The 19,865-nt window shown below is 44.6% G+C and overlaps 1 protein-coding gene across 3 annotated transcripts; it reads left to right on the forward strand.

The window, feature by feature from the left end:
• Positions 1 to 5,697: 5,697 nt before the first annotated feature.
• Positions 5,698 to 18,911, forward strand: dtx2 (deltex 2, E3 ubiquitin ligase). Of its 3 annotated transcripts, none has more exons than XM_069145924.1 (9): positions 5,698 to 6,363; positions 6,931 to 7,519; positions 9,072 to 9,130; positions 11,660 to 11,920; positions 13,049 to 13,116; positions 13,246 to 13,413; positions 13,999 to 14,160; positions 15,051 to 15,140; positions 16,674 to 18,911. In XM_069145924.1, the coding sequence occupies exons 1-9, from the start codon at positions 6,033 to 6,035 to the stop codon at positions 16,926 to 16,928; spliced, it is 1,983 nt and encodes a 660-aa protein (XP_069002025.1). In that variant the 5' UTR covers positions 5,698 to 6,032; the 3' UTR covers positions 16,929 to 18,911. The 3 variants fall into 3 exon arrangements, with proteins under 3 accessions (XP_069002025.1, XP_069002026.1, XP_069002027.1); XM_069145925.1 differs by having other exon boundaries at positions 5,700 to 6,363; positions 11,837 to 11,920; XM_069145926.1 differs by lacking the exon at positions 11,660 to 11,920 and having other exon boundaries at positions 5,701 to 6,363.
• Positions 18,912 to 19,865: the final 954 nt, after the last annotated feature.

A 19,865-nucleotide genomic window follows, 5' to 3' on the forward strand; every position in this document is an offset into this window, starting at 1 on the left:
CATATTTTTGCATACACAACATTAAAAAAAAAAAAAAAAAGTACTTCTGGGGCATTTTACACCTGACAGCAGACAGATAATAGGAAATGTAGGAGAAGAGGATGCAACAAAGGTCCATTTGAACTGGGGAGGTCCCAAAATCTATGGCAGCACTCCATGTTCTCGAACCATCTACTGTACAACAGTCTCTTTCACTGTAGCATCGTTGCATCATTCTGTCAAAGTGCACTTATAATGATTTGGCGAAAGCATAAAGTTCAGGCAGGTGAACCCGGAACAAAGTAAATGCTGAGTCCGAGGAAGACTCAAAACTGACAAAACGCCCAGCTGAGACAAAAAAAAAAAAAAAAAAAAAAAAAAAAAGCAGTCCAGTTACTGCTACGTTCACTGGGAGTATATAAAGTGACTTACTGATTAACAAAGTGGTGCAGCAGAAGAGCAGGTGAGGTGGGCGTGGCAGGCGGGAGACCGTTGAAGAGAGGCAGACTGGGGACACCTGGTGGACGGAGGGAGAAGCGCGGGGAACAACTTGACTTCAGAGGATCAAACAGACCGACGGGTTCTCACAAATAGCATAGAGAAACGGTGTTCACATGGCATGAGCGGGAGTCACACCAGGATATGTTATCTCCTCGGTGAAGATGAAGGTTGCAGCGGCCACCGCCATGTTTGTGTCAGAGCAGCTGCCCGGAGCTGATACGAAGCAGAATCAGCCGATACGAGTTGGGAAGACTACATGCGTACAATAAAAGGGCGGCGAAGTGGATTGTGCTGCACGAGTGGTTTAAGATGTTTCTGTTGATCCCGGATTGCCTTCGGAAACCGCTTTAAGTGATGAAAGCCACGTTAATTAGTTTCCTGCCCTTTCAAAGTTCAATCCACTGTCATCAAGCCACAAACTTGGTCGGTGCTGAAAGAGTGACGCAGTTTTCACTGTACGAACGATAAACCAGCACCAAGCTTGTGCTACAGTGGTTATTCAATTTGGGGAATGGAAACTCAAGGCTCCTGTAAGTGCAGCTCCCATTTGACCTTGAATAGAGTTCTCCATCGATTCAGCATCGCACTCCTTTAACACCGGCAGACTCACGGTCAGCAATTAACTTTTTTTTTTTTTTTAAAAAGGATCAAAATTGCTGCAGCAGAAGCAGAGATTCTTTAATTTATTTATTATTCCACACATTGTTGTTTCTTGGCAAAACCTTGTGTGTACTGTACTGTACAATACCCACAATGCACCTCAACTGGTGACCGGTTTTGCGACGCTCCCCCCCCGGAGCCACAAAATGCTTCAGACTACTTTTTTTTTTTTTTTTCCCCACACACTACTAAAACTGTAAACAGACTTTGATGTGCAAAATGTGTGGGATTCACTTTAAAGAGTCTCGGGCCTGCTCGGGCTGGTCCGTCAGACGGGGTCAAAAAAAATGAGGCACCGAGTCTGCCTCATTGAACAAAAACAAGAAAAAGAGGGAGGGAAGAGGACCTTTTCACTGATACTGATACCCTCAATGTGGGCAAGGAGCCACTGGATAATGGAGATTGTTCTGTTATGCCCCTCTTTGTTCTGCACCAGTACCGGGTTCCCCTGAAAGGAAGGATTTCATTATTTCACCCTCAACTGGAACACGTCGCCTTATAAGGAGCTGGCACATCAAAAGTTTGAAATTTGAATGCAGCGGGGCTCATTCGTGTAATTGACACTATTCAGAGTGCACCGGCCCTGACCTCCAAGTCTCTGCAAAAGGCCAGCGGCAGGTTGTTGAACAGTGGTGTGGAAAATTAGAGGTTATTTCAGCGCGCCGCAGCCACAATTCTCCTTTTTCTTCAGGAAATGTTGGATAAGGACAAATCCCGTTTCATGAAATTTGCAACATGCAAGCTGCAACATGACGGCATTTTTCCTTTCGTTCATTTTTTGGGCACTTTTTTTTTGTTGTTGTTTTTTTGCTGGGCCGATTCTTTTCTCTTTTCTCGTGGCTTGTGTCCGACGAAGCCCGCGGGCATCCCGGACATGCAAACGCAAAAGTGTCTTTAAGTTTAGGCACCGGTAACCACACGGTTACGTTCAGGAAAAGATCGGGATGGTTTGGGTTAAAATAAGTAAATTCAAAATTTTCATCTTGCTATTCTGGAGCCAAAAATGACCATATTTGGACGAGCTGAGGAGGAGCCAGCGGTGGATTTAACTCGATCGCCGAAGACGCCCCGCCCACCTATAGCTGGAACCTGACTGCACCACAAGCCTGTCAATCAAACAGACACGCCCCAAAACATACCACTTTTTGAGGCCTGATATCGAGTTAATGATGAGATTATTTTCAGACCGACCGCCAGAAAACTAATGAGAAGGGAGTGACCTTAGCAAAATGACACCTTTATGATTTTTATAGAAAATGTATTAACTTTGTACTTCATGAGAGAATTTGAATGGGAGTCGAGTGTTTACATGGACAGTCACTCTTTGGACACCTAACAGGCATTCTGCAGCGTTTGACCTTCTCCAACATGCTCAGGTTTCTGCGTGTTCATTTGTCAAGGACCACTGCAGTATGTTTTGTATACTTTATCAACTTGAACAGCTCTAAATGTGTTGCAGATGAGGCAGCATGGCAACGACCGCTAACAACACACGACAGAATATATAGAAGTGGAGAGTTGAGCTTCTTGCTTCTTTGTAATTTTGCAATTTAACAGATTTATAAATATTTATTAGATGCTTTATGATGCCCGTTATAAATCAAGTGTTTGGGTTGCCAGATTGTGCAAACTCCTCCACTGCCATTCCACTTTGCCTACCTTCTTTTAGATTTTTTTTTTTACAACTGCAGAGTTGGCGGATGGTTTATTATCAGTTGTAAATGCAGCTAACTGACCAGCGTCGAGGGCCTCGGACCTGAGACCGTTCCCGGTCGGTGCAAACGCAGCACGGCGCGGTAATATTAGAAGTTACATCGCTTGACACCTGCGCTATCTTATATTGTGGCTCTTTCGGACCATTATTGACCTGCACAGCCCAGATTGTTTCACTCTCTATCAGATGAAACTGCCCAAAGAAACCTAATCGCAGTGAAGTCAGTGGATTATTGCGGAGACACTATTTCTGCTGCTGCTGAATTTTTAAATGGCTTTTCTTTTCTTTTCTTTTTTTCACTGCTGCAGGCGCCGCAGACAGACTCTCATTCACCTTCATTGTATTGAGGCGACGGCAAAATTTCTCACGTTGTTCCTCTTCACAGACAACTTAAGCAAATAAAACCAAAACTATTGACTCTGCTAGATCTCTGTAACTTGGGCAAACTGACACGTTATATTTCAGTTGCTTACATCATCTCGCTTTAGATCGTTTCAGTGTTTGTTGTTTATCTTACCTGCGACACACACACACACACACACACACACACACACACACAATAAATTTGACGTGAATTTAAAAAGGCATGGGAGGTATAAATGCCGAACAGAAGAACTTAAAAATGTAACACTGTCGTTTATAGTAAATCTAACACAATATTAATTGCAGGTCTTTCAAGGATTGTAAAATGATTAGTGGAAGCCACTTTGTTTGCTGGTGAATTGTTTGATTCAGTTTTTAAACGGAGAAATGGCTGCTTGCATCTATTTGTCATTTATATAGTTGATTATATATGGGAAATATTGTGTCCTAGTTATAGTGCAGCAGGAACAATGAATGGTGCTCTTCTTTTTTTCTTTTTATTATGGGCTCGTATTATTACATTTCGAGTCTACTTGATTATATTATAGTTATTGATTATGTGTCAGTTTGCGGGTTAAATGGAAAGCTCAAATCCCATTTGGCCACTAATTTAGGCAATGTTCGCGCTGGTGTCAGAGCTGTCCGGTTCCCTTATTATTCATGTGGATTTAATGAACACCTTAGGGTCCTGGATCAGGTTTGTCAGGAGGGTGGGCCAGAAAGTGGTTCACTTTCATCTTAAGTGCTTTATGCATCCAGTTTTGCATCGCTTGTTTTGGCCGAGGCATCGCAAACAGATTGTAGTTTAGTTTCGCCTGATTTGTACACAATAAGCTTTGATGAGTAGTAATTAGTGTCTGTAATAACTGTATCATAAACTAGCTTAGGGGATAAAATAATAGACTGTTTCCACCTCCTTATCCATAAGTATCTTTTTATTGGCATAGTTGAACTTTGGTTTTAATACTTTTTGGGGTTTTTTAGGTTTTCAGAAAGCTATTGTTAATTTTAAAATAGACTTTGTGTCACACCTATTCATCTCCAGTTGAGAGAAAAGCTACCGAGGGGTATCTAACCTCCTGCAGATAAACAAGTGAGACCAGGGAGGGCAGGATGTCCTAAAAAGAAGAAGAATGCAACATTTATATGCACTTAATAAGTTGTCATTTAGAGGTGAGGAAGTTTATCCACTCAAAGCTTTTGCAAGAAATAATAAAACAGGATCTTTTGTTTTAAATATGCGTGCTTTAAGCATCAAAGATGTATCATTGGTCTCTGATAACACAAGAAATTACAGTCAACCCCCCCTCCCCCACCACCACCACCACCCCCCTCCTCCAACTCCTTCAATAAATCACCACATTGGCCCCCACTTGTGCAGAAGTGAAACCACATGAATAAAGAATGCACATGTGTTATTGACAGACAGGATAAATCATGATTATTCAAGGCTCAAGCCTTCACCTCCAAACACTGCAACGAGAATTTTATTTTATTCGATATGGTACATCCTTTAGTCGTCCCAAATCCCAACACAAATCATCCTAAGGCACTTAACGTAGTAAAAACCTTAGAACAGAACCGTACATCATTACGTAGAGGAAACCTGAGTGCACCTCCGAATGAAAATTTACAGCGTGCACATAAAGGTTGCATTCGTCTTTTATACCATCCTGCCCTTCTGTCCTGGACTCTTTATCTGAAGGAGGTTAGATGCCCCTAAGTACCCTTTCTGCCCTCAACTGGAGATAAATAGGTATGACACAAATAGCAGTCCATCTTGAAATCCAACAATAGCCCCCTGAAAACTTAAATCAGTATTAAGACCCAACTTGAATTATGCCAGTAAACAATACACTTCAGCCTAATAAGGTGGAAGAGCAGTCTTTGTTGGGTTTTTTTTTTGGGGGGGGGGGAAGGGCTGGAAGGAAAAACTCTGGTAATAGGAAGAAAACATCCAACAGTTGGGGGGGGGGGGGAAATCCCTTTTCAACAGGGAGCAAAACCTACAAAAGGGGAAAGAAAAACATCCTTTTAACCAGAAGAAAATCTCCAAAAGTGGGAAGGAAACACTCCCTTTAGCAGCAAAAAACCCTCCAAAAGTAGGAAGAATAAACTCCCTTTTAACAGGAAGAAAATCTCTAACAGTGGGGAGGAAAATCTCCCTTTTAAACAGGAACAAAACCTCCAAAAAGGGAAGGAAAAACTCCCTTTTAACAAGTAGAAAACTTCTGAAAGCGGGAAGGAAAAACTCCCTTTTGAAAGGGAAAAAGCCTAAGAGAGGAACGAATAAACTCCCTCTTGTATTAGGTCGCTGACTGTGTTCCCTGAATTTTTGTAACAAAAACTTGACATACGGATTCATACTGCGTAAAGAGACCGGCGGTGCTACGGGTCGTGTGTGACGACCGGCTTTAAGAAACCGGTGGTTGTGAAAATGCGCGTTCGTCTCCGGGCTCGCGTCGAGAGTCGCCATATTTCCGAGGGTCCGTGAACGCAGCGAGCCAGCAGAGGAAGGAGCCCTGGCAACGCTGTCACAAAAGCCAGCGCGGTTCATCCACGTCCCCGCTGAGCCTCCTCCGACGCGTCAGCTTTGTCAACATGCACTTCAGTGTTTGCCGAGGCTGCTCACCGTCCGATCCGCACCTCGCAGCTTCCCCGAAGGCCCGTTAGCAAATTCACGATGGGACTTTTCACCGAGCCGAGCTAGCAAAGACTTTCGTCTCCGTCGCAGCCACAAAATCGAGTCGATCAGCCGAACCGCGAACGAGTTGTTGTTAGCCGGGGGGGAAGCTAGCGAGCGTTCGGCCGAATCATGGCGATCGTGTCCGGCTCCTGCGCCCGGGTGAACGGCTCCAGAAACGGGCCCTCCGCGTCGGCCGCGCCGTCCGGGTCCGTCGGACAATCGCAGCCCATGATAGCGGTGTGGGAGTGGCAGGACGACCTCGGCTACTGGCGGCCGTACAGCGGCCAAGTGAGCGCCCACATCGAGCGGTGCCTGTCCCCGCGGGGCCAGAGAGGAGGAGGCGGAGGAGGAGGAGGAGGAGGACCCGGCTCGACGAGCATCTGCCTCGGACAATCAGACCCCAGCCTGTCGCCCTACCTCATCGACATACCGAGCTTGAAGCAGTTTCGGCAGGACACAGGTGAGCGACGGTCGACGCGCCGCGGGCCGTTGGACGCGTCCCGGTTTAAATGTGGAGTCATTTTCATGTTTAGCAAAAAATACACAAGGCCCGGTTAGCTGACGCGGTAGCTGCGTGACGTCAGCTGCGTGACGTTACCTTGCGTGACGTCACCTTGCGTGGCGTCACCTTGCAGGGGCGCTGCTGTTTTGATGAGTGTTTACTTTGACGCAAACTGAGATTAAGACCAAAACAGCCGCGGCGGACTTACTGGGTGTTATTATGTTATTATAAAAAAAATTAAAAAAAAAAAAAGTAGTTGACTTTTGTCCACATTACACGTTGTTACAACACGTGACATTGTGAGATCATCCTGTGGTTTTGTTTTGAGCTCAGCTGATTGCATTGGGCTCCTTTCAAATTAAAAGTCTCTCCAAACACGCACCGATGCATTGTGGGCATTTATTTTGTTCTTTGGGACGTTGGCTGCTGAAAATGGGGATTTATTCATTTTTGATTGTTGCACAGTGCATCTTCACCAAAAAAAAAAAAAATAAATAAATAAAACGGTATCTTGTTGTTTTTCAGGAAAGACGCGGTCGGTGCGTCGCTCCCTGTTCGCCCAGTCCTCGGGCCTCGGCAGCGGCGTCTACTGGGAATGGGTCAACGACGAAGGAGGGTGGACTCCGTACGAGACTCGAACCTCCATCCTCCTGGAGCACAGCTACCAGGCCCGCCAGGGCACGGCGGACCTGGGCCCGCACGGGTACAACTACATCGTGGATCTCACGTCCCTGGCCCAGGTGAACAAATCGACGGGCTTCAGGCGCCAGGTGCGACGGCAGTGCAACCTCCCCTACCCGCTGGCCTCCGCCGGCCCCCCGGCCATCCCCTCGGCCGTCGCCTGCTCCTGCCAGCAGTGCCTGAGCCACAGCAGCACGGGGCCGATGCCCAGCCGCTCGCGGCACTCCTTTTCGTCGGGGAGTCTGAACCGGCCGAGCCTCCAGGTGACGGGGAGGGCGGCGGCGGCTCACCCCGCGTCCGTCTACTCGCCGTACCCGAGGAGACCCCTCTCCGTCGGGGGGATGTCCTGGGGCAGCCCCTGGCCTCCGCCTGCCTCCGGCAGCCAACTCTCCGCACCGCTGCTGACCAACTCGGCCGGTGCCAACGGGTTAAGGTCGGTATCCGTGTGGCTCAGTGTAAAACAACAGGGGGGAAGGGGAGGGGGAGGGGGGGTGTTTGGTGTCTGCCCCGCGTTCGGTCCTCCTTCCTCTTCGTCCTTCCTTGTCCGTCTCCACGTTTTTGATCCATCCTGTAAAACAGGAACGGGCATAACAGCGCTCCAGTGGTAATGTTTGCGTTGGCCCGGTTCCCGTCACTCTCGTCTGTCTCATCTCTGACCTCCTTTTTTTTTTCCCCTTTTGTTCCCTGATGGCACAAAAAAAAAAACAACAAAAAAAACTGGCTCTCAGACAAATTGCTTACTTAAGTGTCACAGTGAAAAACACGGTCTGCTTCCAGTTTTCTCTGGGCTCGTGTTTTTCTTTCCCACACAGAGTTTTGTTGAGTCTGTTATCTGCCACCATTAAAGCAATAATGGTTTGGTAACACCCTGGAAATGTGAGTGATATCACCTCTTTTACCGCTTTATGACAACAAGGCAGGTCAACCGGTGTCATCGTACGATCAGCGACACATTTCCTGGTATTGTGTTGCCATGGTACCGACACGTTGGTTCAACATCAGCGTTTCTTCATCGAGAACTACTTTCAGGTCTTATTTCGTGTTCTCGTGTTGTTCGTTAAAACGTTGGATTACCTTAAAAACAAAACCAAAAAAATGGAACAGAAATAAACTTGCGACACTTCAGTGGAATAATCAAGCTGCAATAAAAAAAAAAAAACAGCACGGTTGTCATGTAAGCATTTAACAATGAGATGTATGACAAGTAATCAAGACTACATATGGAAAAGGAAAAATACTAGAACAGTCTTGTAAGTTCAGAAAAATACTGTAAAGAAGCCTTTTTTAATATCAGTAATAGAGAACACTTATTCCGTATTACATAACTCAAAATGTAAGATTAAATGTAGTCATGTGTCGATAATATCAAACGTTATCTTTAGATCGGATGTATTTGGGTTTTGGTGACTCGTACTTTGAGCTGCGTGGAAACTCTGATCCCCATTTTTGGCTTTTTTTTTTTTTTTTTTTTTTTGCAGACTAAACCGTTAACTGAAAACGTAATGGATCGTAACAAGTCAAAGTTACAGCACTTAACTGGACTCGGTTCAGAGCTCCTTCATATTTCAGGAGCGGCGGCCGCTCATTTCTTTTGCTCCAAGGCTGTTTTGCACAGTAAACACATTTCGTTGGGCACATATCCATCAATATATTGACCGCGGAGTCACGCTCCCTCGTCGCGCCATGCGGTCAGTGCCGTGTTGTTGTGAATCGATCCCAGACACAAATAATTAGTCCTTTACCGGACTGTTGGAAGACACTAAAATAAAAGATAAAAGAAACCTGCCTTTCCAGGCAGGTTATATTTTCCCTTCATTTCTTCTATTCTTAAAATCAGCTTCTTTTAAAGAAACAAAAAAAAAACAAAAAAACCTCTGACGTGGACTGAAAGCTAAAATAGTTCCTGGTCTTTGTGTTTCTGTGTTTTGTATTTTTTTTTTTTTGTTACTGACTGAATGTTCCTGTCTGTGTTTCCTGTCCTCCAGTGTTCCTTCCATCTCTGTGCAGCTGAATGGATCCACCAGCGTGAGCTCTGCCCTGGCAGGTAAACGGGTCACTAACCATCCGTCCGCAGTGCAAAACAAAATAAAAAAAAACAACCTCTGCTCGGTCTGCTCTGGCTTTTTGAGTTTTATCTCAGTAGATTGGTCCGTTTTTTTTTTTTTTTTTTTTCTTTTCTTTCCCAGATGCTGCTCCTGTGCATTTGTCTTGTGAGTGTCAGTCTGTTTAGGAATAACATGCCAGAGAAAGCAGGACGGAGGGATATAAAAAAAAAATAAAAAAAAAATATTGTAGTAAGTGAACGGCCACCCCAAATGTGAAGCAAACTTTACAGAGAAGGGAAACGACGCTGATTTCAGCGGTAGACATGAAAACAGCCTCCACACACGCTTGTTTTTTAAAAAAAATATATATATCTATATATATATATATATATATATATATATATATAGTGCGAGCCCACACGAGTTTCCTCTTGCTGTACAAAGAATTTGGCCCTGGATGCAAAAAAATTCTAGTCCTGATCCGGTTTTCTCAATATCACTGAAGTTTGAATGATGTCTCGAGGCTAAACAACATAATAGGTGGGAGTCGTGTTTCCTCATACAACAGTACGCCCTTGGTAGTGGAATATATCCATTCACTTTGCATACGTGACGTAACATTTGAATACTAATGTGAAGAAATGCCAACGACCTTTATTGCATTTCTTACGATATGAAAAATGAGCCAGAAAGTTTTGTCGCAGCGTTTTGGTTATCGTGACTTTGAGATATCTGAAAATGCTGCGAGTGAGTTAACCGAGCTGCCGCCGGATGAATCGCCGTCATTCAAACCGACGCTTTCATATCCCGACCGGTTGTGCTGAAGACAGGCGGCGATCTTTTAATTTGGACAGAAAAGCCGAACGGAGCGGAATCGGGTCGGGCAGGAAGCCAGTCGGAGAAAGAAAAAAACAGACAGAGAATCCGGTCAATTTTCAAAATAAAACACCCTCGATTGTTCGTGTTGGCGTTACGTTTACAGACGTGTCAGGATCGTCCCGGCATCACGCTCCTCCAGGGGAACTGATGTTTTATACTCTGGCATTCTCCTCGCTTGCTTCACTTCTTCTAAAACTGTATTTCCTTCTTCTGTCCAAACAAACACACACACACACACACACACACACACACACACACACTTCTCAATAACATGTCAAACCTGTATTGACATCTGCACACTCACTGTGCACCAACACCCACGAAGCTTTGCACATTCATTCTGCTCAGCTCGACATAATGCAAAATTCATTTTTGCCATGTCATCATGTTTGACAAGTAAAAAAAAGTATATAATGTATAAATATATTAGTTAAAAGTAATGGGCAACTATAAAAAAAAAAAAGAAAAATAATAATTTAAGTAGATGTTCAGACTCATTAGAGTCAAGAGGTTATGAGCTCTTGTGAAGTCCTGTGTGACGCAGTTCGGATATCGGATTTATATTAATGAAATATGTTATATTTGAAGTTATCCCATACAGAGCCATTATTTTAACAAGATTTTTTTTTTTTTTTTTTACCTTGGCATGACACGCATATTAACCCGTTGATTATTCCTTGCGTTTTGGTGAAACGAGTGCAACATCAGCAGGTTGTAATTGTCGTATAAAAAGGCAAAATTAAAAAGACAGCTTCTTTTTTTTTTTTTTTGGTTCCCTTCTTGCGCACGTCTGAAACTGGAAAGTCAGGTCCCGGGTCTGCGATAAGCTGACTACCTAATCAATACAATCAGCCTGGGAAGGAGCCGGCGGACCAGAACCTCATTAGTGAAAAGCACCGAACCGAGACTTCAGAGAATCGTTTTGAAACGGAAGGTCACTCGTGCGGCGACGTCTCCGAATGTACAGTTTTAACGCTCATTAGTCAATAATGAACATTAATGGTAATCGGTGCTGGACTTGATACGCCGGATTGTTTTGGGTTGGAGCGCGCGTGACGTAAACACCGACGTCTTTTCTTCACTGTTGGAGGTTGGATTTAAAAAAAAAAATAATAATAATATATATAAAAACACACACACACTAAGTGTTGCTGGTCTGTGATGTCTCGGTTTGATTTTCGGGTGACTTGACGAACGATGCCTTTCTTCTTTTCTTTCTTTTCTTTCTTTCTTTTTTAAACTTAACTTCCTGCGTGTCATCTGCAGACCAGCAAAGCAGCCGTGGCCACAAGTTGCTTTGAAAAGTGTCACGCGAGTAGAAAATGCTGACTCGGTAGTATGTCTTATCTTTTGATATTACCTAACAAGAAAAAGAAGGAAGAGGTTGGATTTCGTTTGAAAAGTTCTCGATGCCGTCTGACTCGAACGGGGGAGGGGGGGGGTTGGGGGGGAGAGATGAGGTGGTGATGGAGGGGGTGGGGGGTCGCGGTAGACGCATCGGCTGCTGCTACATTTCTCATACCTTTTTTGATTTGTTCCTTTCTACTCCCTGCATATCTCCACTTTGCTCTTCAACCCCCTCACCTGCCCCCCTCCCCGCCTCAACCCCAACCCCCCCTCCCAACCCCTCCCCCTCCCCCCTGCTCCAGGCATGGCCTCCATTTTGATGTCAGCAGTGGGACTCGGCGTGCACTTCACCTCTGCCCCCCTCCCTCAGCAGCAGCAGCAGCAGCTACAACAACAGCATCAGCATCATCAGCAGCAGCATCAACCTGCTCCTTTCTCTCTTCCTCCTCCTCCTCCTCCTCCTACTCTCCTCCCCCCAGCCAGCAGGCCCAGCAAGCCCCCCAGCAGCAGCAGCAGCAGCAGCAGTTCAGTTAGCAGGAGAGCAAAGAGGCAGCACAGGAGAGGTAGCTACCACGTCACCGGCCCTCAATCCACCTCTTCTTCTTCTTCTTTTTTTTTTTCCTCCATCTTTCCTCCTTTCGGTCCACTTTTCATCATCACAGGCTTCAGGAACATTTCTTTTCCTCTGTGTGTGTGTGTGTTTCTCACTAATCCACTTCTGCAACTGCCGACGAACACAACTTTGATTCTCCTCCGGCTGCCTTTCTTCACTGCGACCCTGATAAAATGAGCCGCCCACGCAGCGGCTCACCGAATTGTGTTAAATAAAGGAAACGTTTTGCCAAAGAGCACCGACGCCGCTCACCGAGACGCTTTTTAACTGTCCGTTTAAACTTCACCAAATCGTAGTCTGGGTGTTCGTTCGCGTTGTCATTTTGGCGCAAAGGACATCTTCGATCTGTAATGAATCCCGTAGCCAAACAAACAAACGAGTCGTCTCGGCGTCTCGGTGAGACATTTGGATGCTTTTTCGTGTTGCTCAGATAAAACAAGACATTTAACGTCGTTTTTTTTTAACTGGTATTTCTCAAATCACTAAAATTTGGAGTGTATTAATAAATGTGTTCGTAGATGAGTGAATCCACCAAATTAACCCCCCCCAAAAAATGAAAGCAGAACGTGCTTGGGTGCAACTCGGCTAATTTTAAATGATCGTCAACGCTTTGTTGCTCATCTGTATAATGAACTTCATTTCATCGCTGCCTTATTTGCTTTCCTCATCTCTGCTTATCACGACCACAATTTGCACTTCTTCCACTCTCATTGTTTGACACTTCCTAACTCGGGGAATTAAACGGAGCCGTAACAAACTGAAACGCGACACTCGGAGATGAGCCTTTAGTTTGTTCTGCAGAATTTTATTTTCCTAAACGGACTTGACACTCACACGCGAGAGGAAATGGGAAAAAAAAACAAAAAAAAGCGGTGTGCAGTCTCGCGTCCATCCCTCACGCTGCCCATCGACATCCGTCCACGCTTTGCCTTTATTAATTTGAGGATGTTAGCCAATAGAACAAACGTCAAACTAAAAAAATCATTGAGAAAATCATTTCATCTCACCAGAATTTGTTTGTGTGTTTTTCTGTCCCGTTTGTGCTCCATCGTCACTTTGTGTTTTGTCCGTCTTCCAGCTTCGGCTCAGAGACCCGAGGACGTGATCCAGCGCTACATGGAGGTGGTGGGCGGCGTGTCGGACGAGGTAAATGTTTGGTTTTTTTTTTCCTCCAAAGATAAATGGGAAAATGTCTTGTTGTTGGATTTACAAATGGACGGACGGTAAGTTTGCCTGATTCTGCACTGAACGCACGTTTCCTCACGTCCCCTTCAGGACTGCATTATCTGCATGGACCAACTGTCCAACCCGTCCGGCTACGAGACCCCGTCCCCAGAGGAGGGAGGCCGGAGCATCCCGCCCGACACCGTGGGCAAATTCATCAAGTGTGGGCACACCCTGCACATGCTCTGCATGCTGGCCATGTACAACAATGGAACGAAGGTAGAGCTCCCATCAACGGGTGCTTTTAATTAGTAATCCACAAATTGTTCGATTTATAAAATACATATTAAAAAAAAAAAAAAAAAACTTCCCAGTTTTCGTTGACCACAAGTTGTAAACCTTCAGTTTATAGTTTATTAAATTCTCACTTTTAAAAAAAAAAAAAGTTTATTCTTACCTAAAATTCCTCCAATGTTTTTTTTAAAATAAAATGAGTCCGAATAGTTGACTAATCATTTGACAGACTAATAGTTGCCCCTCTTAGCTTGTCCCTTTTTTCCGTTTATGTTGTTTGAGCTGCTTCCAGTATTTAAAGCGAAGCCAACTAGGTGCTGGCTGTAGTTCATAAACATCACACCGACATAAAAGTGATTGATCTCGCAATTTGACTTCAAATCGTACTTCAATTAAACTTCATGACGTGAACAGACCAGCGATGCAGCGATTTTGGAGCCGAAGGAACAAAAGCCTATCGACGGGATAATCGATCAGCGCCGAGCCATTTTCGTATTGATCGGTTCGGTTTACGAGACTCCTCTTCTTCCTCCTCCTCCTCCTCCTCCTCCTCTTCCTCCTCCTCCTCAGGACGGCAGCTTGCAGTGCCCCTCGTGTAAGACAATCTACGGAGAGAAGACCGGCACGCAGCCCAAAGGCAAGATGGAGATCTACAGCATCGCCCAGTCGCTGCCCGGCCACCCGGACTGCGGCACCATCCAGATCATCTACAGCATCCCGCCGGGCGTGCAGGTACGTCTGAGGGACGCCGACACTCGGCACTGGAAGTTTGCATTTCTTTTTTTTATCTTGTTTTTTTTCCTACCACGGAGGAAAAAAATAAACGTACAAATTTTTTCTTTTTTCTTTTTAAAAAAAGCCCCGACGAGGAGCCGAAGAGGTCAAAACTCCAGCAACGAAACGTTAATGTCAAGAGCTGCGGGAGTTCAAATGCGGTCGAGGAAAAAAAAAATAGCCAACAGGCAAAATAAATTACTCGGAGCGGGTTCGGTGAAGCCGGCGGAAGACCGCGAGCGACTGGTAGACGAATGCTCGGTGCTTAATGTGCTCTAATGGAAGGATTTCATGTTTCACTTTTAAAAGAGAAAAATTGGCAGAGGAGGAAGGCTCCCTCCTCTTCAGACTCTCGCTCTCCGTTTTGGTTTTTTAACGGTATCTCTAAGAATCGGAAAATGTTTTCTCATCTCCAAAATTAGGATTTTGCTTGAATTGAACATTAGAAAATGATTGTTAAAAAAAAAAAAACCAGTCCGTCCTGTGAGTTCCTCCACGGTTACCTCGAAACATTTTTATCAACAGATTAATGTTCAGCTATACAAGAGCCTCCTTTTTTCTTTTCCATCCAACTTTATGACATTCTTCTGGGGAAAAGTCTTAATTTCCATCTGGCTGTAACCATGACAACATCAGCTGCAGTAAAGTTGCAAGAACTTCAAATGTGATTTGTATTGAGCTGTTGCTTTTTACTCTTAAGCTACAAAAAACCCCAAAAAACCCCACTGATATTACATGACTTTATTGGTCCAACTGATCTCTATTATTGAACTTCATAAATTCATCAATTGGTTTCTGTCCTCCTCCTCCTCCTCCTCCTCCTCCTCCTCCTGCTCCTCCTCCGACAGGGCCCGGAGCATCCCAACCCGGGACAGCAGTTCACCTGTCGAGGCTTCCCTCGCTTCTGTTTCCTACCGGACAACGACAAGGGCAGGAAGGTACGAAAGCGCCGCGTTTAAATCTTCAACCACGACGCATCTACACGCAGATTATGAACGCCCTCGCTGGCCGTGTGGAGCCGTGAGCTCTGTGAGGAAGCGCTCGCAAAGTTTTATCCCTTCATCAACATCGTCACCCGAGTTACACACGTTTTATTTGGTTGTTGTTTTTTTTTGTGACCACAACATTTATCGATAGCGGCAGCTAAAGTTATGAAAGTCGAATCACTTCCGTGCTCGAGGAACACTTGAGCTCCTATAAATAATCCGTGATGTCATTCACTAACGGTAAATTGGATTACATTATTCCAGTTGTACTTTACTGTAGGTGTGCCCGAGACTCACTCCCTCTCTCTCTCGCTCTCTCGCTCACTCCACCGGTGGGATGTTTTGTTTGTACTGCACGGATTTTGGAGATAATGAAAAATGTCCCACGCAGTCCGTCCCACAGCAGGGAGGCGTTCGCTGGTTCAAATCAGAGCGCCGTTTAGGGAGCGCTGTTCTCTTCAATCACATCATATCTGCGGTGATTAACTGCGGTTACGCAATCCCGTTTATAAGCATCCTCGTTTGGAACGACAGCCGCGGTTCAACCAGTTCAATCTACTGCCGAGCTCATTAGATCTACATTTATATGATATGATGTATTATATTACCAGTAAAGCTGGTTTCTTTCAAGCTCATGAGATTTTCCATCAACTGTTTATTCATCCGGATGGATTAACCCACTCGCGGCAACAACAGAGCACGTTACTGAAAATAATAATAACAATAATAATAAAAGATAAGATGGAGCCGATGTAAACGCAAAGCACTCGGCAACTAACTTAGTTTTGTTTTCCATCAACAGACGGTTATTACAAAGTGATTTGATTGCTAAAATATAAAAAAAAAAAATAGTAAAAGATGTTCAATAAAAGTCTACAAGTTTTCTAATTTGTCTGACAAACACTACAAAACCTAAAGCTATTTAGGCAACCGACATAAGACTAATAAAAGCAGCAAATTCTCGTTTAACTTTTTAATTAACTATTAATCCGCTATTAAAATTGTCGCAGGTTGTTTCTGTCACTCAAAACCTTTTTCTCTCTCTGTTATGTCGGTGGCAAGTTCGTATCGTGATTTCAGAAATACTTTTCGGATCCCGTATCTGAATGGACAACCGATTGAAGCTGATCTCAGATTCGGTGAAGCAAGTTGGCGCTCGATAGATGCAAAATAGTTCATCTTGAGGTTACATGCATCATCGATTAACCTGCTGACTATTTTCTTGATGAGTTGAGAATGTTTTTGTCTATAAAATGTCAGAAAGTAGTAAAAAAGAACAAAAAAAAGAAAATGCTCCTCACAAGCCCTTAAAACTCAGATTTTTTTTTCTAACAAAAAAACCATATATCCAGTTTACTTATCATGCAAGACAAAAAGAAAAAGTAGCAAATCTTTTCATGCCAGAATCTGTAAAGCAGAGGATGATGATTTTAACTAACTTTGCTTCTTGGGTCCTTTTAAAAAATAAAAAAAATAAAAAAACAGGTCCTGGAGCTGCTGAAGGTGGCGTGGATGCGCCGCCTCATCTTCACCGTGGGGACGTCCAGCACCACCGGAGAGCCCGACACGGTGGTGTGGAACGGCATCCACCACAAAACCGAGATGATGTCCAACCTGTCGGGCCACGGCTACCCCGACCCAAACTACCTGGACAATGTTCTGTCTGAGCTGGCCTCTCAGGGCGTGACAGAGGACTGCCTCAAACCTCCGGGAGGAAGCGGTGGCGGCGGCAGCAGCTAGGTCGAAGCACCGAGCTTCAAACACACTTTCCACTCACTGCTAACACCGAGTTAACCCTTCAAAAAAAAAAAAAAAAAAAAAAAAAAACACTACAAAAAACCTACAAAAACAAAATCCTCCTCTGCGGCCGGGGCGCAACCTCCGTCTGTTGCTCGGTTTAACGTCAGCGTCTGCCTCAACCTCGTCGAGTGAGCGAAGAGGGGCGGGGAGTGAGCTAAATAACGAGTCTTTTTGGGGAAGGAGCGCCTCTACGTTTCTGTTCATCACATATTCCAGGAGACTGAAAAAAAAAAAAAAAAAAAATATATATAAAAAAAAAAAAAAAAAAAAAACAGCTCCTGCGAGCTTCTTCCATCAAACCGCCACAAACTGGAGGTTGGTATTTTTGGGGTTTTTTTTTTTTCCTCGTCGACCCTCATCGTATCCCCAGTTACCACGACGATGGGAGTTTACACTGGGGACATAAATCTCATGAAGCACTTTAGTTCTGACGGTGCATTTAGCCGACGACGTGCGCGATCTCCTGGTGAAAAGGGCGGGAAACCTGTTTTCAAGTCGGAAGAGTTTCTGCTGAAAACGTGTTGCGTTTAGCACTACAACATACTAAAAACTTCAAGTAGCAAAGTCGGTATATATTCGCCTGTTTTGATGAGAAGGGGCAATACTGTACTGTTGTAAATAAAGAATATGAATTAAAAGTATGTAAAAGAAAAAAAAAAAAAAAAAAAAAAGAGGCCGTGGTCACCGGGGCTGCCGACCGAAAGTCGAATCATCTGTCGGAGACCCCGAGATTCTTTATAGTCGGGCAGATTTTTCCATCTCAGCCTCCTTCTGTGGTCGCCTAGCAACCTGCTCCTCGCCGCCCAGCTGTTGAGAGCCGAGGGCCTTGTCGAAGTGTCCCACAAGCGCCCCTCGGCTCCGCTATAAATGTGCAACTAGTTTTTTTTCTTTTTTTCTCTCTCTCTCTCTCTCTCACGGAAGCAAAACGGCCGGGCAGGAAGTCAAACACAGGAAGTGGCACAGAGCAGCCACTCGGGTTTTCAAAATAAAACAAGCCCGCGCAGACTCCCGACACGACATCGTCTACCTCCCTCTGTCATCTGTCGAGTAGAAGAAATGCATATCTCGGTGTGAAATTTAAATTCACGACAATTAAGGACGTGGTATTTTTTTTTTTTTAACTAAAACAGCCACGGATTTTTTTTAGATCCACGTCGTTATTAACTGAAGTCAACTGAATTAACTTTTGTCCGCAGTCTGCAGCAAATAACAGCGAGCAGACACACAGTCAGCAGACTTTTCTCCACTCTTGCTTTTTTTTTTTTTACCTTTTAAAATAAAGAAGAACAAACATCTTCGTCTCGAACTGCCGCATCTGATTCGGCTTTCAGCCCTCGTGTCCACGCTTTTTTTTAAACATTTTTTTAAACATTTTAACATTTCTGATTTGACCGTGTTATATTTGATTGCCTAACACTTTGATAAGCAGATGTCTGATGCACTTACATGGTGATTCGTCATGTTTTATGTTTGCGGTATCTGTGCCCGATGGGGAGGCGGGACGGGCATTCTGCAGCCACTTTTTTTTTTTTTTTTTTTGTGTGTCACTTGATATGTTTGTTTTGTTTTACCATGTATGCGAGAAGGAACGAGGTCATTTCCTGCGTCCGAAACGGATGGGATTGGACCGCCGAGATGGAAACACAACAACAACAACAAAAAAAAAGAAAAAAAGAAAGAAAGAAGCTCCGGCTGAGAATTATTATTTTTTTTTTTGACTGTGTGACAATCAAGGTCATCGAACTCGTCTTGATTAACCAAGACAACGTGAAGCCGCGCTCGTGCTCCCGCCGGCTGTAACCTGTATCCACGCGTGTTATTCTGCAGTTACAGTCGCTCGACTGAGTCTCGACATGTACACAGACAACATTGAGAAAAAAAATGTAAAAAAAAATATCTGCAATAAAGAAAATAATGCAAAAATGAGTCCCGGCTCTCATCTGTGACTATCGGGGGATGAAAAGAGTGAAATAATCTGCGACGTGGGCTCAAGATCCTCCGACGTGAATATCGGGAGTGTTTTTTTTTTTTTTTTGCACTCTGGGGTGCTTCTGCTTCTCGTAGATGGACTCATTACTCGGCCTCAGCAGAGCTTAATGGCTCTCGGTAGATGGTTTCCTGAAGCGTTATAGATTAACCGTCGTGTTTGAGACCAATCTCGTGTCTGGTGGAGAGGGGGACGAGGGGGACGTGAGGGACCGTTAGGACGGACAATCTGCAACAGCGCTGGAGATAAAACAACAAGGAGGTTTTAGCACCGAAATGACCGCCAGAAATAAAACCGCATCAGACAGACAGACAGACAGACAGACAGGCAGGCAGGCAGACAGGCAGGCAGGCAGACAGACAGACAGACAGGCAGGCAGACAGCCAGGCAGACAGGCAGGCAGACAGACAGCCAGGCAGACAGACAGGCAGACAGGCAGGCAGACAGGCAGGCAGACAGGCAGGCAGGCAGACAGACAGGCAGACAGACAGACAGACAGGCAGGCAGGCAGGCAGGCAGACAGGCAGACAGACCAGTTATCCAAACAAGGAAGCAAAAATAAACTGAACACAGATATTCATACAAAAATATATAATAAAGTAAGAAAATATCCACTCAATGTGATGGACTTACAAGGAAGCCAGATTTAAGATTTACGAGGTAAAAAAAACGTCAACAAAACAACAATACTTATTTACCTGAAGAGCAGGCGATGATGCAAAAGCAAACATACACCCAATATATAAAAAAAAACAAAAAAAACGAGCACTTTCTCCACCGGACTCATCCGGTTTAAATGTTTAAATGTCGTTTCTATGGAAACAAACTTACCTTGTTAGCATCGTCTCCTTAGCCGTTAGCTCCCTAGCGTGATAAACTCCGGTTGTAGT

Source organism: Embiotoca jacksoni, unplaced genomic scaffold (assembly GCF_022577435.1).
Source record: "Embiotoca jacksoni isolate LCO1_2020_lvr unplaced genomic scaffold, fEmbJac1.0.p SCAF_13, whole genome shotgun sequence".
Classification (NCBI taxonomy): Eukaryota; Metazoa; Chordata; class Actinopteri; family Embiotocidae; genus Embiotoca; species Embiotoca jacksoni.

Coding starts and splice junctions, on each gene's coding strand:
- dtx2 (XM_069145924.1), top strand. CDS start 6,033: ATGGCGATCGTGTCCGGCTCCTGCGCCCGGGTGAACGGCTCCAGAAAC. Junction 14,161..15,050: donor GCATCCCGCCGGGCGTGCAG/GTACGTCTGAGG, acceptor CTCCTCCGACAG/GGCCCGGAGCATCCCAACCC. Junction 15,141..16,673: donor ACAACGACAAGGGCAGGAAG/GTACGAAAGCGC, acceptor ATAAAAAAACAG/GTCCTGGAGCTGCTGAAGGT.